The 13704-nt window shown below is 39.9% G+C and overlaps 1 protein-coding gene across 1 annotated transcript; it reads left to right on the top strand.

Moving 5' to 3' along the window:
- The first annotated feature begins 963 nt into the window (after window positions 1–963).
- NIFK (nucleolar protein interacting with the FHA domain of MKI67) lies at window positions 964–12790 on the top strand. The gene is made up of 6 exons (XM_042780551.1): window positions 964–1071; window positions 2015–2143; window positions 3673–3781; window positions 7331–7542; window positions 11824–11889; window positions 12599–12790. The coding sequence occupies exons 1-6, from the start codon at window positions 967–969 to the stop codon at window positions 12788–12790; spliced, it is 813 nt and encodes a 270-aa protein (XP_042636485.1). The 5' UTR covers window positions 964–966.
- Window positions 12791–13704: the final 914 nt, after the last annotated feature.

Raw genomic sequence — 13704 nt, 5'->3', positions numbered from 1 at the left:
TGACTCCTGCAGGAAGACCTCCTGGTCACCCAATGTCACGTGTCTCTGAGCAGCTCCCCCTCTCCCACAAGTTTCCTTATCCACCTCCACCCTCCAAGCTCTAGGTTCCCTAAGGCAGCAACACAGGAAAATGTACTGGGGGCTCAAAAACACAAATGAGTAAAAAAAGAAAGAATAAACGCGTGAGGCAGGCTGTGAAGGATAGGAGCCAGAACAGATGGGCGTCAAGAGTCACACCTGATATTGCGGACAAGCCAGAGGGCCGCACAGGTGCTGACGTGAAGAGGACTTAGGCACAAGTCTACTGCAGTCGGACTGTGTGCTGGTCCAGGAAGGGAAACTCTTCCGCAATCTTTGAAGGAAAGAAGCTGCAAAGCTTTGAAATAGTTATTTTTTGAATGTGAAAGGTCAATGTTGGGTTACAGATAAAAATTCAGAGGAAGAAAACGATACTGATACCATTAAGTTCAAACCAAGATGAAAACAACAAAGGATTTTCTCTGATTATTAATGCAGAAGAGCCAAAATAGGAAACATGCTGTTTAGTATATCTGTTCAGTTTAACTGTTTTTGTTTTTTTTTTACTCACCATGGGAAAATGGATGAGTTGTGTGTGATTTTGAGTAAGTATAAAGATTTTCTTGCTCTAAAAATATAAATAAAAAAATGAAGGAATATTTCAGAAAGGGCAAGGATATGTTTTTGGAGTTTATTTTTAATTCCTCTTGAAAATCGTGCAGCCACGAAGTAAATGTGAACAAGTAACCACCTATATATCCCAACCGTGCAAACGCCCCACTTCTCTACTGCTCGGACACGTACCCCGCCCCTCGTGCGGAGCCACACATCTTGATTCGCCCCCACGCATTCCCCGCCCCCTAGCCCCTTCACTTCCTCTCTGAGGGAGTGGCCTGCCTGCGTTTCCGGGAGCTCCGCGTGGGGAGCTTCGGTTTTGGAATTTGGCGAATGGCGGCTTTTTCTGGTCCGGCTAAGCCGCTCCTGTCGCTGAACCCGCAGGAGCAGGCCAAGTTTCAGAAGCAAGTGGCGCAAGTCCGCCAGCGCGCAGCCCAGGTGAGCGGCCGCCGCGGCCTAGATTCCGAGTAGGGGCGATGGACTGTCTGGGGGCGCCTCAGAATTCGCGCGCACCCTAGCCCGAGTTTGCCCAGGCGCGCCTGGCCCTCTCGCATCTGCTCCCCAGGGTCTCCCCAAGAAAGCGCCTGACTTTTAATTAGGAACTGCCCCCCAAGAGCTGGTAAGCGGAATGACTCTCTCTAGTGGCACGGGTCAAAGTTTCCCTGCTACGTGGAGGTTTACGGTGGTTGGCCTTTGGGTCATCTTTAGGAGGTATCGGGCAGAATTGGGGTGACGCAAGAGGAGAAGAGAATGCCCGCCGGTGGGAATGGCCCTACCACGCCTCAGATTAACGTGGGGTTAGAGCTGTCACGCTTAACGCTTTGCCCTCGAAAACGGGGTTCCGAGACATGTTGTGATTTTGGAGTTCTTTTAGAAGATAGTTTTTGCGAAGTTCCATGACTAGGGTGCCTGACAGGAAGTTTATATTTGGTTCGATTGTAGCGTAAAATACGCGGGTGGAAAACTAATAAAGTTTTTGTTCTACAATGTTAGTATGCGATAACAGATGCTGAAAGCTCAGTCTTCATTGTGAACGTTAGCAAACTTCTCGAATTTCTTCGATTATGTGCAAGTGAGTGATCTGCCCCCAAAATTGAAAGAAACATTTATGCAAAGTTCTCTAGGCAGGAAATTTAAAATTACATGTTCAAAGAATTATTTGCTTATCTATTGAACATAAGAGTTTTTAGCTCTTATATTGCGCTGTGCTTGACGATTGTTCTAGTGCGGAGATACGCGTTAAGCCGGTAAATTTTCAATTACAGTTGTGATAAGTGGAAATACAGGGTAGTTCTTGGAGTCTTTAGCTAGGGATTTTATTGCATTGTGTGTTATTTATTTATTTAAGAGTATATGCATTTATTGATCTTTATATTTCTAGCAAGAGAAACTTACCCCTGGAGTAGTCTATGTTGGCCACATACCTCGAGGCCTTTTTGAACCCCAACTCAAGGCATATTTCTCCCAGTTTGGCACTGTTACAAGACTCAAATTGTCCAGAAGTAAAAAGGTAACATTTTAAAATTTGAATTATGTTATTTATCCTATTTTTCAAATGTGTGTATATATAATCTTTTGACAGTTTACAGAGCATTTTCACATGTAAGACTATTTGGTGTGTCCAGCATTCTTGAAATTACTGGGTAAAATATAAATATTTTGCCATGTGAAATATATTTTCAAATCACTTTTCAAAAGTTTGTATCTGTTCACAGTGGTGGTAGGTTGTGTTGGATTTAAGTGTTTCCCTTCTGTTTTGTCCACTGTCTTCCCCCGTCTGTTGAGAGTTGGGATTGAGAAATAGGACTTTGGGCATTTAAATTTTTATGAAAATTATTTTGCAGAGAAGTAAACTGAGACGCAAAATTGTGAACCTGCCCCAGTTGCCAGTTATGCCACAGCAGGTGCTAGAAATGAGCCTCTTGATTCCTAATCTGTTGAGCCATGCAGTTTTTAAGTTATCTCTAGAATCACATCACCAATTTTTATTTTGATCTAAAAATATTTAATGCAAGATTGTGAAATATTTCTAGTTGTCCCTAATAATTGGTAACAGTTAACCAAAAATCAAACTCACTGCCCTGGAGTTGGATCCGACTCATAGCGATCCCTCCTTGGGCTTCTGAGGCAATATCCTTAGGGAAGTAGATTGCCTAATCTTCTTTCCAAGGAGTGGCTGGTAGGTTTGAACCACCAGCCATCTGGTTAGCAGATACCAATCTGGTTAGCAGTACTTAGGTACTAACCACCAGAACTCCCAATTGGTAACAGTTACTGAGTACTTAATTGACACCATGTTGAGCTTTTGTGTATTAACACCCTATCTTTACAGCAACCCTATGAGAATGGTTATTTTGTCATCCATTTTGTAGATTAAAAAAAGGCTCAGAAAGCTTAAATGTTATATACTCAAGTAACTGTCAGCAGGATCCAAACCTGGGCATTTTGACTCCAGAACTCACACAGTTGTTAACTAAGATAGTTTGGGGCTGAAAAGGTGCGTCTCAGAGTGTTGTTCAGATCCTTTGCTCCCATGTGGGAAGGCAGCCAGTCACTGCAGTGTTTTTTTATTTAGCTGGGAGATACTGGTGAAATAGTTTCTTCTCAGTGCTTACCCACAGAATAGTAATGATATTTTCCTACATTTTGTTGTGAAGCGTCATACCACCTAGCTGTTGGAAATACAGGGATAATATACCCTTCAGTGAAACAGATAACGAGTAAAGGACTGTGAGAAGCCCTACTACTTCCTTTATACAATGAGGTGTTGCTACTGAAAAATTTCAGCCACAGTCATCATGTGTTTACCATATGTAACCAAAATTCTAGGAATACTTGAAAATCGACTATGTGTTCAGAGTGTTTTGAATCTTCTCCCATAGCTAACTCCAGACTTATAAATTGAAGTTGAAATTTAAAATGTCAGTGTTATTTGATAATTAGGCTAATATACATTATTTAAATGAGTAGCTAAAAATGAGTTTAATAATGCATTAAAATTTATTTGGCCTATATCTTGTGGTGGATTTTCCATTATAGACTGGAAATAGCAAAGGCTATGCCTTTGTGGAGTTTGAATCTGATGATGTTGCCAAGATAGTTGCTGAAACAAGGAACAACTACCTTTTTGGTGAAAGACTCTTGAAATGTAAGTATTCTTACCCTTAAGGTTAAGTAGATGCCTACTACTATTGGGTGACTGGTGTGAAAGATCATCTAGCTGCTTGGACACCCTGCTTTGTCTCTGGGGTGATAACTATTAAGGAATGGTGCAAGAATTTGAGTGCATTTTCCAGGTAGATTCTAATTAGAATTTTTAAATCTTTAGAGTTAAGGACTTAACTGTGCTAAGATGGAATCGGGACAAGTTAGTTTGGGCACACATAGGAAGAGCAGTTACCCATACTTAATAGAATATGGAAGGCTTCACTAAGGAAGTAATACTTAAGTTGAAACCTGGAGATTTTTAATAGAAGTGAGCCAGGTAAAGGGGATTGAGCCTGGCTGAGGGGACAGCAAGTACAAAGCCCAAGGTGACTGATAAGTATTTGCCTGGGAGGGAATGTGAGGAGAAATGAATGAGAGAGACAAGGCAGAAGGAGCTCTGGTGGTGTAGCGCCTAACGCATTTGACTGCTAACCAGAAGGCTGGCTGTTCAGGAAGCAGGCTGCAGGTCAGATTATTGAAGGTCTAATTAGTCAAAGTTAGGGAATTTTTAATTTATTCTGCAGGCAATTGGGAACCTATTAACAGGTTCTAGATAGAATAACATCAAAGGTAGAGGATCACAGTTAAGAGCCAGCCTAAGTGATTTGACTTTAACTCTTAACTCTAAAAGAAAATCCGTGAGGAGTAGAACAGGAGTGACAACACCAGATTAGAGGCTTGTTGGCTGAGTTGATTGTGATTCCTGGTGACCCCATGTGTGTGCCATAGAATTTTGTTTGTGCACTGTTTTTCTGATCTTTGTTTTCCCTTAGCTCTTTAATAATGTTTAATTTTGGATTATTCCATTCTTTTCCTAATTCCATCTTCTGTAGATGTGATTTCACTCCTTTTGTCATGTTCATTTGAATGGGTCATTGTTTCTTTGTCTTGGTGTGTTTTGTGATTATTTTTTTGTTGTTGGAGCACTGGAATTTTCAAGGATGTTAACTTTCTCAGTTCTCCCCAATATTTAGTGTTTTTGCTCACAATACTTTCTGAAAAAAGCTCTCAGGTGGGCAGACCCTTCAGCTCTTCTGTACTATTTCTTCTTCCTCTCTGTGATAGTTCCTTTACTGTACCTGATTTATTAGGATTTGACAATTCCAGATCTTAATTTTCAACTTTCATTATCTCCTAAACACACTGTGATCAGTTGTCCACCAGAGGGCACCATAACTAAGCCAGGATGTTGGGCATGAATCAGTCTATCCACCAGGGGGTGTGCAGCCCCTCTCTCTGCTTTTTACTGCTGCCTCTGCTCAGTCAGAAAGCCCACACCCTGCAAGCCCCCTGGGTGTTGCCCTGCAGTTTTTGTTCTGTTTTACCTTTGGTTTCGCCGAAACCTGACTTTTGTATTTGTGGGGGGGCCTCTTATGTCTGAGCTGGCTTCAGGGGAAGCACATGCCACTTTCCTCTTTATTAGAAGGAAAAAGGGCTGGCATTCCCCAGAAGGACGTCTGACACATCTATCTTACTAGTTTCATAGCCCCAGTGGCCCTGTGGTAGTTGGGGGAGCAGTCTGCACTTAGGTGACCCTCGTGATGGCTCTGCTGAACAGTCTGCCTTATTCCTATTAGAGCACCATCACTGCCCAGCCTCCAGAATATTGGCTGTGGGTGTAGCCTCCACTCACAACGCCTGCTTCCTTGGTACAGTCAGCAAGCCTAAGTGCTGAGTGGAAGGGGGACAGACAGACCCAAACTGACCCCCAAGGATGTCCGCCCTGTTGGTTTTAGAGGCTTGAGCTGTGGGGTGCACAGGGAGGCATATAGACTATGGGAGCAGACTCCAATGGAGGGAGCTTTCTTTAGCAATTTACAACAGCCTAGTAGCTGACAATGTCTGAGTTGGAGCAGTGCTGGCACACTCTGACAGACCCCTTGGGAGGTTTGCCTTGTTGATTTTAGAGCAGAAGCTTGAGGTCCTGCCCCTTTAGACAGGCAAAAGGCATGGTGTTTAGCAAGGCAGGCTTTTTTTTTTTTTTTTAATTTTTATTGTGACTGGGTGAAGTTTACAAAGCAAATTCATCTTCTGTCTAGCAGTTCACGCAGTTCACATATACTTTGTCTAATTACGTTGACTGAAATCTCCCACAATGCAGTAGCTCTCCTTCCACTTCCTCCTCACAGCCACATCTTCCCTCTGTTCTTCCCTCCCGTGTACTCCTGCCCCCCGAGCTGTCTCCCTGTGCATACACAGTCCTTCTGTTCTCCCATGATTGATTTCTCCAGGGAGTGTATCTACCTAATGTAAACATTCAGCTCATATGCCTGTCTTTTGTTTGGCTAGAAGCCATAGGAGTAGGTTCAATTCCTGACCTGAAGGACAGCTAGGGACCACAGTCTCAGGGGTTCCATCAGGCTCTTTCAGACCATCAAACCTAGTCCCTTTTTTTATTCTTTTTAGATTTTGAGTTTTCTTCCACATTGTTCTTGCACTCTATCCAGGATCTCCTACATAGATCTCCCTCCGTGTGGTTGACAGTGGTAGATGGTCACCATCTAGTTCTTCTGGTCTCATAGTTGTATAGGCTGAGGATCACACGGTGTACCAATCCACAAGGCAGGCTTTTTATGGCCAGGGCCACCTCCTCAGTTCCCAGCAGCTTGAATGGCTGGGGGAGGGACAGGGTCTGTAGAAGAATGGTTCTCCTATTGTATGCAACTTATTGTTGATTCACTGATTCTTGTCTGTCCACAGTTCCTTGCTGTTGTCCTCTGCTCCCTAATCAGAGCCCCTCGAGGCCAAGCACCTTTCCCTTGTATTTGTGGGTGAGGGTCAGAGCAGTGATCTGTATAAACTGCCATCTTTCTAGAATCTCCACAGTGTTTTGAAAGCTATAACCTTTTGGAAGCCTGTCATCAGGCCTATCTTTGAAGGCACTTCTGGCTGGGTTTGAACTGTTAATATTTGGGCTAGTTATTGAGCACTTACCATTTGCGCCACCCAGGGACTCCACATTAGAAGTTAGTCCTTCAGAACGAAGCAAGAAAAGCCATTGACTAGGTGTTTTCAGAAAGTATGGAGAACATCGTCAACTGATCCCAGTGCCTAAAGCGACAATATGTACATGAGCAGAGTGTGGCCACTGCAGGTACGCAGACTCACCTACATTGACTTAAGCTGCTCCCCTTGCTGTAAGAGAAAATCCAAACAGCCTGCCTAAGGCCAGGATCCTGCAAGCATTAAAATGTGACTACTACCAGGAGGAAGTTAGCCAGTTGGGTGACCTGTAAGGTTCTGTGACTTATGTGAGGTAAATGAGATGTCAAATCTGAGTTCTGACAATTTAGCAAAAACAGTCTGAACTCAAATTTTGTTGCTTCTGCTGTAAAACATTGACTCCATTAGGGTAGAATTGACTGATTTATCCTGCTAATAAATTAGCCATGTTATCATGGTTATAAGCTATGGAGAATTATATTGAAGTTAATGGTAAAATTCCCTCCTTCCACTTAGTTGAATTTTTTTTTTTTTTTTTTTAATATAGGTGATTTTATGCCACCTGAAAAAATACATGAAGAACTTTTCAAAGACTGGGATGTTCCATTTTCAAAGCCATCCTATCCAGCAGTGAAACGGTATAATAAGAAACGGACACTTAAAGAAAAGCTACGGATGGAGAAGCGATTTAAAAACAAAGAAAAATTACTCAGGAAGAAATTAGCTAAAAAGGGAATTGTTTACAATTTTCCTCCATTGGTAAATATTCATTCATGAAATGTTTTTTTGTGGGAGGGATTGTACTTTACTACTTCTAACATGAGGGCTCCATGAGTCGTAATTGACTCAGTGGCAACAACAGTTTTTTTTGTGTGTGTGTGTGTATTATCCTTTATAATCACATAAATTATCTAGCCTTATCACATACCTGGTTTTGACTAAATTTGTGAAACACTGATTTGCATTGTAGGTTCTTCCTAAAACCTTGTCAGAGCAAATTTTTTATTTCCATTATGCAGAAAAGGGAACTCCTTAAAGAGGTTATCAGATAAATCCCAGCAGGGTCACCTATGGTGGACAGGTTTTAGTAGAGCTTCCAAACTAGCACAGGCTAAGAAGAACCTGGTGATCTACTTCTAAAAAACTTGGCCATTGAAAACTTAGAATAGTGGCAGAACATTGTCTGATAATAGTGCTGGAAGATGAGTGCCTGAGGTTGGATGGTGCTTAAAATAAGACTGATGAAGAGAACAGCCTTCTCAAAATAGTCAACTTTACATAGATGAAGTCAAGCTTGTGGGACCTTCATTTGCTGGTGTAGCATGACTCAAAATGAGAAGAAACAGCACCAAACAGTCATTAATAATCAGAACATGAAATGCATTGAGTATGAAACTAGGAATATTCAATTTTGTTAAAAATGAAATGGAACGCATGAACATCAATATCTTCCAAGGGGAAGACAGCAAGATGGATTGAAACATTTGGTACAACAGTGGGCTCAGGCATGGCAATGATTGTGAGGATGGCACAGGACTGGGCTCTGTTTTTATTCTCTTGTACATAGGGTCACTGAGTCACACCCAACTAAACAGTACTTAATAACAACAATCAAATGTCATTTTGAATTGAAGAATCATGGTCCTGGTATGCCAGAAATGACAGCTATGAGGAGGAATGACCTCAAATTCATCATCAAAAAGAACATCATTTTTCCTGAAGTACAATGCTGTCGGTGATAGGATAATATCCATACACCTACAAAGAAGACCAGATTTATGCACCAGCCACTTATGCCAAAGATGAAGCAATTGAAGACATTTACCAATGTCTGTAGTCTGAAACTGATTAAATAAACAATCAAGATGCATTGAAAATTACTAGTGATTGGAATGTGAAAGTTGGAAACAAAGAAGGATCAGTAGTTAGAAAATAGAGCGAACCTTGGTGATAGAAACCACACAGGATGTCACATGATAGAATTTTGCAAGACCAACAACTTATTCATTACAAATCTCTTCTTTTTGAGCAACACAAATGGTGACTAATACATGGGGACCTCACCAGATGAAATATACAGGAAACAAAGTGGCTACATCTGTGGAAAGACGATGGAGAAACTCAGCATCATCAGTCAGAATAAGGCCAGGGGCTGACTGCAGAACAGACTATCAGTTGCTCATGTGCAAGTTCAAATTGAAGCCAAACAGTGCACAAGAGTCAAAATATGACCTTGAGTATATCCCACCTGAAATAAGAGATCGTCTGAAGAACAGACTTGACGTATTGAACACTAATGCCTGAAGACCAGATGAGTTGTAAGATGACATCAAGGACATTGTGCATGAATAAACCAAAAGATCATTTAAAACAATAGGGGAAAAAAAAAACGAAAGTAGGTGTCAGAAGAGGCTCTGAAACTTGCTGTTGAATGTAGAGTAGCAAAAGTGAATGGAAGAAATGTTGAAGTAAAAGCTGAAAAGAAGATTTCAAAGGGTAGTTTGAGAAGGAAGGTAAAATACTACAATGAAACATGCAGACTTGGAAATCCAAACAGAAAGAACATGCCCAGCAATTCTGAAGTTGAAAGAACTGAAGATAAAATTCAGGCCTTAAGTTGTAATATTGAAGGATTCTATGGACAAAATAATTTAACTGCAAAATACTGAATGTCAAAAGAAGATGAAAGAGACACCGTACCAAAAAGAACTGGTCAACATTCAACCATTTCAGAAGGTACTTTACAACCAAGAACTGACGGTATTCAAGGAAAAAGTCCAAGGTGCACTGAAGGCATTGGCAAGAAACAAGGCTTCAGGAATTGACAAAATACCAATTGAGATGTTTCAACAAACAGATGCAACTGAAAGTACTCACTCATCTATGCCAAGAAACTTGGAAGACACCTACCTGGCAAACCAACTATAAGAGATTCATATTCATGCCCATTCCAAAGAAAGGCGATCCAACAGAATGCGAAAATTACCAAACAATATCATTAATATTACTCACAAGCAAAATTTTGCCAAAACTAATTTAAAAAGGCTTGCACCATTATATCAACAGGAAACTGCTAGAAATTTATGCTGGATTCAGAAGGTGGAATGAGGGATATCATTGCTGATGTCAGATGGATTTTGGCTGAAAGCAGAGAATACCAGAAAAATGTTTACCTGTGTTTTATTGAGTGCAAAGGCATGCACTTGTGTGGATCATAGATTATGGATAACATTGTGAAGAATGAGAATTTCAGAACACTTAATTGTGCTCATGTGAAACCTACAGATAGTTCTAGAAGCAGTCATTTGAGTAGAACAAGGGGATAATGGTTTAAAATCAGGAAGGGTATGTGTCAGGATTATATACTTTAATCATCCATAATCAGTCTGTGTGCTGAGTACAAATCATAGTAGTTGGACTGTATGAAGAAGAACGTGGCATCAGGATTGGAAGAAGACTCATTAACAACCTGTGATGTGCAGATGTCACTGACTTGCTTGGTGTCTTCATATCTTCAAAGAAGATATGAAGCAGTTGCTGATGAAGATCAAAGACTACATATAGCCTTATGTATGGATTACAGTTCAAAGTAAAACATCTTCACAACTAGATAAGCAGCATCATGATAAATGGAGAAAATACTGATGTTGTCAAGTATTTCATTTTACTTGGATCCACAGGAAAAGCAGCAGCCAAGAATCAAATGACATATTTATTGCATTGGGCAACCCTACTGCAAAAGACCTCTTTAAAGTGTTAAAAAGCAAAGATGTCAATTTGAGTGCCCCTGACCCAACCCATGGCATTTTCAGTCACCTTATACGCATGTGAAAGCTGGACAATGAATAAAGAAGACCATAGGAGAATTGATGCATTTGAGTCATGATATTGGTAAAGAATATTGAATATACCATGGACTGCCATACGGAAGTTTAGCCAGAATGCTCCTTAGAAGGGTGAATAGTGAGACTTTATCTCATGTGCTTTAGACATGTTACCAGGAGGGACCACTCCTTGGAGAAAGAAACTGTGCTTGTTAAAGTGAGGGTCAGCCAAAAAGAGGAAGACCCCCAATGAGATGGAGTGGCACAGTAGCTGCCACAGTGGGCTTGAGCATATTATGATTATGAGGACAGTGCAAGACTAGGCAGTGTTTCATTTTGTTGTACATAAGGTTGATGTGAGTTACAGCCAACTGGATAGCACATAAGATTACATTTTCCTAGTCTTTTTTTTCCATATTCTTTTAAATTATAAATATTACTAAAATGCATAATCAGAATTAACCAGTAAGTATCAGTTCCATGAATTATATGAGTAGGGTTGAAATATAGTAAGCCTTTTTACATGAAGATGAGTTAGCACAGATTTTCACCCAGTTCCTATTTCTTTTCTTGTTGAATAAAGAGATCTTTCTGAGTCTTTCCTCTGTCTGTCACAGTAAGGAAAGTTTTCTAGCATTTACAGTAAGAATCTCTTGCTACTAAACAGGATTGAAGGCTGCAAAGATATGGCTAGTAGACTGAAATAGCCTTGTTTGACCCAGTTCTTGATGGTTCATACTTGTCTAAATCCCAGACATGGTCTTTAACAATACTAAACCATTGTGTCACAGGCCTTCAACCCTAGTTAGTTCATGAATCATTTAGAAGCTGGATCAGTGAAGCTTGAAAGCAGGCAACCAAGAACTGTTAGTCTTGTAGCTTGATTGTAGGAAAGCAGGCCTACTTCATTGTCACGGTCTTAAACTTAGCCAGGACAGGCCACTTCCAGGGCCTGCATTTTCACATTCTTCCTAGTTTCACCTTCTTGATTCAGGATTCAGTATGGTAATATTTTGTCCTTCTCTTCCAAGCTCTGGAAGGGTTCCTCAATTGATCCCCTCTTGTTTTGCTTGTTACTTAAGACCATTCATTGTACTTTCAAGTTTCTAAGTGCTCAGTTCTTTAGGGAGGCTTTACTAATAATACGTATGAGGATATAACAGTGCATGAAAAAAAATGTGAAACTAAAAGTTTATTATTTCTTTGTTTACTTAAGATTTTACCAAAAAAGAAAAAAGGAAGTGCTTCAAATACTGACCTTCAGAATTCTATGAATAACCAGGTAAAATTTTATTTATCCTGTTACACACTAGGTATTAAAGACAGAGCAATAGTAAAATATATTCAAGCCTATTGTAACAGATAAATGTGCAAGTTTGTGCGGTCTTTTAAAATTTATTTAAGGTTTTCTCTATGATGAAAAAAAAAAAAAAAGATTTTTGGCACTCCTAGCAGTCCTGAGAAGACTGAATAGCCAAGAAAAGTTGCTTAATTATTCATTAATTATTCTGGGCACCAGATATAGAAATAGTTTAGAAGATGAAAAGCATTTTCAAAATTATTACCAGTTTGTTAGACTTTTATATGTAATCTTGACATGTGACATTTTCTGTAAATCCTTGCTCTGGTATATTGTGTTTGGAGAGCTTAGCAAAGATTGTCATGAGTTTATTGTCATTTTTACCTTTTCAGCAGAGGGAAATGAGACTTGCCACTGTATTTATAAATGTAAGATTAGAATTTTCTACTGAAAACCCTATAATGCAGTAAGTTCCTATTCCAGCTGGTTTTGAATTTCCATACAAGGTTTGATGTGTGTCTGAGCTCTGCGTTAGTGTGATTGATTGTATCACCAAAAGAAAGCCTCTGGCTTAAAAAAGGCTTAGCACAAGTTACAGAAGTAGAGGGGAGGTGGTATTTTTGGGTAAAGTCATTCCTAACAGCACCCCACGTTTATATGCAATATATAATCTTATACTTGTTGAATCCAGGGCTCCACACCAGTTTGTACGCCAACATTTTTGGAGAGACGAAAATCTGAAGTGGCTGAAATGAATGATGATGATGAAGATAATGAAATCACTTTTAAACAGCCTGTACTTGATATAAAAGAAGAAATACAAGAGGCTCAAACACCTATACGTTCAGGAAAAAAAAGAAGAAGAAGAAGAAGCAAACAGTGATTCTGAATGTATTATGTATAATGTTTCTTCTGAAAAATGGGTGTTTTTGTTACTAGAGCCAATTCTGTATTTTACTAGGTGGAGAGATAGAGATATACAGGTATTGGCACAATTTTTTGAGGAAAAACATTGGTTCAAGCAAAAGCAGTCAGTAATTCTGGCTTGCCTACCCTTATTGACATACATGGAGCTTGCAGTGGTCGTGCTGACTCTGCCCTGTTAGTCTCCTCTCATTTACATGTTTCATAGCTGTCCTTAGTTACTATTTAAAAAATGGCCAAATAAATTTCCTTCATTTATTTGTATGCAAGTGAAACAAGTGGGGTTTTGCCTTCTATTTATTAAGTTTATAATGCATTGAAATGTAGTTTTGTGTTAATTACACTAAATTAATATCCATTGCTACCGAGCATTTTTTCAGCCAATAATTGAGAAGTCTTTAATATAAAACACTGGCCTTGTAATATAAAATACAAACAAAATTAAATTAATGTAGATGGTGGAATATACTCTTTGACTAATACCTGTCATACAGAAAATGTTCAGTGTGTGTGTGTTGAAATGAATGGGTAACAACTACCTTCCTTTTTCAACCATCTCTAAATTTTGTGGGTCTGGATATCTCTTTGGTTATCTTATGAGAAAACATAAGATGCGCATATCCACACACAGACTAATTCTGATGTCATTTATCTCCCCAGCCCCTATCTTCCACAAATACAATGTCCCTCTCCAGCCACTAGTCTTTCCTGATGATTTGTTGAAAGTAAGCAAGTTGGACCATGTTTTGTTGTAACCCATAGGTTTTCGTTGGCTAATTTCCAGAAGTGCATCATCAGGCCTTTCTTCCTACTTAGTCTGCATCTGAAACCTATCAACCATGGGTGACCTGGTAGCATAGCTTCCAGCATCAT

The sequence above is a fragment of the Orycteropus afer genome, unplaced genomic scaffold (assembly GCF_000298275.1).
Source record: "Orycteropus afer afer isolate SDZICR_OR568_19922 unplaced genomic scaffold, OryAfe1.0 scaffold00004, whole genome shotgun sequence".
NCBI classification, from domain to species: Eukaryota; Metazoa; Chordata; class Mammalia; order Tubulidentata; family Orycteropodidae; genus Orycteropus; species Orycteropus afer.
The sequence above is the reverse complement of the archived record's forward strand: the minus strand, read 5'-3'. Positions and strand labels throughout refer to the sequence as shown.

Bases quoted from the DNA above. Each gene is read 5' to 3' on its own strand.
- NIFK (XM_042780551.1), top strand. From the start codon at position 967: ATGGCGGCTTTTTCTGGTCCGGCTAAGCCGCTCCTGTCGCTGAACCCG. The intron at 7,543-11,823 runs GTAAATATTCAT...TGTTTACTTAAG, and splicing joins TTTACAATTTTCCTCCATTG to ATTTTACCAAAAAAGAAAAA. The intron at 11,890-12,598 runs GTAAAATTTTAT...TGTTGAATCCAG, and splicing joins AGAATTCTATGAATAACCAG to GGCTCCACACCAGTTTGTAC.